The following is a 3,008-nucleotide window of genomic DNA, read 5'->3' on the forward strand; positions in this document are numbered from 1 at the left end:
TTTTCCAGTTCCCAGGGCTCATTCTGCACGGCCAGAGAGAGGGGTTGGGGAAGGCAGGTCACTCGACGACACACTTGTGTTAGCTTGCCTGTGCTGGCCAGCCTCTTCCCAGCAGTCAGCCCTGAACATCCCAAGACCTTCCCAAATCCTCTTCTTCCGAGCAGGGGAGGAAAGGTTTGGGGAAGCTGGGCAGTCCTTTCCCACACAACCCTCCTTGCTCCCCCCTCCTCCCTCCCCCATTCACAGGGGAAAGGCCCAGGCCAGCAGGTGGCCTCACCGATAAGATGCGAAGGCCGGGACCCAAGCTTCCGAAGGCTCTGAGGATATGGATGTCAAAGCTGGTGAGGGTGCCGTAGCCACCAAACGCACCGAATTCTTCATAGTCGTTGCCTTCAACCATCTCTTCCTCCCGGACTTCGTCGCTACCCTCATCCATGTCTTCAACACTGTAGCTTTCCGATTGCACGCTGAAGCTTCCCTCAGCCATGCTGCGGGTCCCAGGGAGATGAGAGCTCAGCCTGAGAGGGAGAGTGAAGCAGCTGCAGGGGGAGGGGGCGGGATCCAATGGGAGGCGGGATCTCCCGGGAGGTGAGGGGCAACAATCATCAGGTTACTAGGCAATATTAGGCAGTAGGGGGCGGGGGGGAGGTGGGGGGAAGACGGTTTGGCTTTCTGATGGGGTAGACCTGGTCAGGGACAGAGCCCAAGGAAAGGGACAGAGGAGGTCGCAGGAGGCGCCGCACTGAAAGCGGAGTTTAGGATGGGCAGACTCGCCATCCCAGCGGCTAGATTTGAAGAGAGGCTGTTTTGGAGGGCTGGGGTCCGAAGAGTCCCGAAGGGGATGCATTGGGGAAGAGAGAAACAAAGGGTTTGGATTTAAGGGCCAGAGAAGGGGACCGGGATGACGGGGGAGCAGATGGGAAAGCTCAGACAACGGGGACAGCGGCAAGCGGCAAGCTCTGCGAAACAGAATCCCAGGGACCTTTTGGCTAGGTCCGGGCGGGGGGCCTAGGTGGGGCTCAGACTAGAGCACTAGAGGCGGATGGAGTGGGGGCCTCAGACCTAGGTGAGGCTCCAATCGGAGCGCTGGAGATCTCAAACGCGAGGACTGGGCACTCCAGGAAGGGGGCAAGCGGTCAGCTCGGTTCGAGTAATCTAGGAGTGATTGGGGTGGGGGTGGGGCCTCCGCTCCAAGGGAGCTCAGCTCGCAGCACAGGGGTCCGCTAAAGGGGTGAGGATCCTGGGCTCCGGTTTCAGTAGGGCTCAGATCGGGGCGCCTGGGTCTGATGGTGATGGGGGCTCCTATCTAGACCTTGGGTCTAATGGGGTTCCGGTTCTGAGTGCTTGGGCTTTGTTCAGATCCGGAGGCGGAGGGAGGGCGCAGCGTGTCGGGTTCCACTCGCCCTCTCCCGGTCCTGTCTGGGGCTGGATCCTTACCTTCTCTGGGGCTCCAATGGCGTCGGTCCTCAGCACCAGGAACCCCGCAGCCGCGCCCTCGCCTACTGCTGCCAGCACAGCAGCCCGGACCACCCCGCCCCTTTTCTCCGTGCACCCCCCGCGGCTGGGTAGCCTGCGCATGCGCGGACCCCTCCAGCCCGCCCGCTTTCCCAACAAAAGCCCTTTCCTCCAGGTCTCCAGTGCGCATGCGATTCCGCGGGTGGGTGGGCGGTGGGGTCGAAGGTAGGGTGGGGGCGCTCTTCCCGCCAGACCCGCTTCACCTCTCCTCCTCCTCCTCCTACTGCGGGCGCGCACACTCATACCCTGCAGTGCAGCTCGACCCACCCAATCATCTCTTCTCAATCCCCCCACTTTTGCACAACGCTTCTCTGTCCTGCCCTGCCCTTTCACCCAAACTCCTCCAGCCTGGTCTGGGATACACTATGCCCCGTTTCCCCGGCGCGACGCCTTAGGTCACAATTAGCGAGGTCTCACAATTAATAAGCTGGGTCTCTCAACTGCAACAAGTGGAAATCCTCAACCTGCGGGGCTACGAAATGGACATGGCCAGAGGATGGCACTTCGCTTTGTGTGCTTCTCCACTAGCCAACTCTCTGGCCCCCAGACGTCCTGGGAACATCTGCTTCCTCAGCTACCCTTTATGCAGCTTGTATGTCACAGAGGGATCTGTGCTGGGGCTTTTCTTCCTCTCACAGCAGTGCTGGGAGGTGGATGTCAGCACCCCCATTTGACAGATCAGGAAGCTGAGGCACAGACACATTGCATGAACTAGACCACAGACCCAGGAAACAGAAAATGCAAAATTTGGCCCTGGGTCTTCCGGACTCCAAAGCCCACCTCCTGCTCCTGCTGGCCTGGGGACTGAGGCATCTCCGTTTGAGTGACAGACCTCTCCCACCCCAACATCTGTCCCAAAGAAGCAAGGTTTGTGCTGTAGAAGGCCTAAGCTCATGCTCTGCATTCAGGACACAGGGAGACAGAGCCCCACCTCCTCCCCTCCCCGCCCCCCGCCTCTGCGGCTCTACGTGGGTCCATCCAGGTATGAGAATTGCTCCACCGGGTCCACTCTCTGCTTAGATTGTCAGGCCTCTTCCTTATCAGTGATACAATCACGCTGCCGCTGAGACCCTCCTGGTATCCGTCAGGACAATCGAACACCTGTGTGTCTGACTAATTACTCCACAATCTACAAGCCCAGTCCAAACTTCACTTTTGAGGTCCAAGTGCATAGTACATTCACCCTCCTATGTGACATCTCCGCTCGGATGTCTTTTGAGGCAGAAAATGCTGTGGTCTCATCTGCAGTCGAACCTGGACTGTTTGTAAAATGTGTAGTAGATTTTTATATTTGTTTTTATGTCAGCCTCACCAGAACCCCTGTGTATGAATGGAAGGTATTGCTAGGACCGCAGCTTTTACTCTCCGCTGACTGGTATCCATTCTGCCTGTCTCTGTGGCTTTCTCCAGCTGTTGTATATCAATCTCTCCTGTCATCTGCCTGTGTCTCTTTAGCCCTTCCCCTGTAACATGTCCTCTGCGGGAGAGAAACA

At 58.1% G+C, this 3,008-nt stretch overlaps 1 protein-coding gene across 1 annotated transcript in view; it reads right to left on the minus strand.

The window, feature by feature from the left end:
- LOC105535912 (melanoma-associated antigen D4) overlaps positions 1-1,578 on the minus strand; it is an 8,323-nt gene extending 6,745 nt beyond the window's left edge. Inside the window, exons 1-3 of the mRNA XM_011975162.1 lie at positions 1,438-1,578; positions 278-518; positions 3-23 (exon numbers count right to left, since the gene is read on the minus strand). Coding sequence (XP_011830552.1) covers positions 3-23; positions 278-487 — 231 coding nt within the window. The 5' untranslated portion in view covers positions 488-518; positions 1,438-1,578. The remainder of the gene's footprint in view (positions 1-2; positions 24-277; positions 519-1,437) is intronic.
- Between the last annotated feature and the right edge of the window lie 1,430 nt (positions 1,579-3,008).

Source organism: Mandrillus leucophaeus, unplaced genomic scaffold (genome assembly GCF_000951045.1).
Source record: "Mandrillus leucophaeus isolate KB7577 unplaced genomic scaffold, Mleu.le_1.0 Scaffold1514, whole genome shotgun sequence".
NCBI lineage: Eukaryota > Metazoa > Chordata > Mammalia > Primates > Cercopithecidae > Mandrillus > Mandrillus leucophaeus.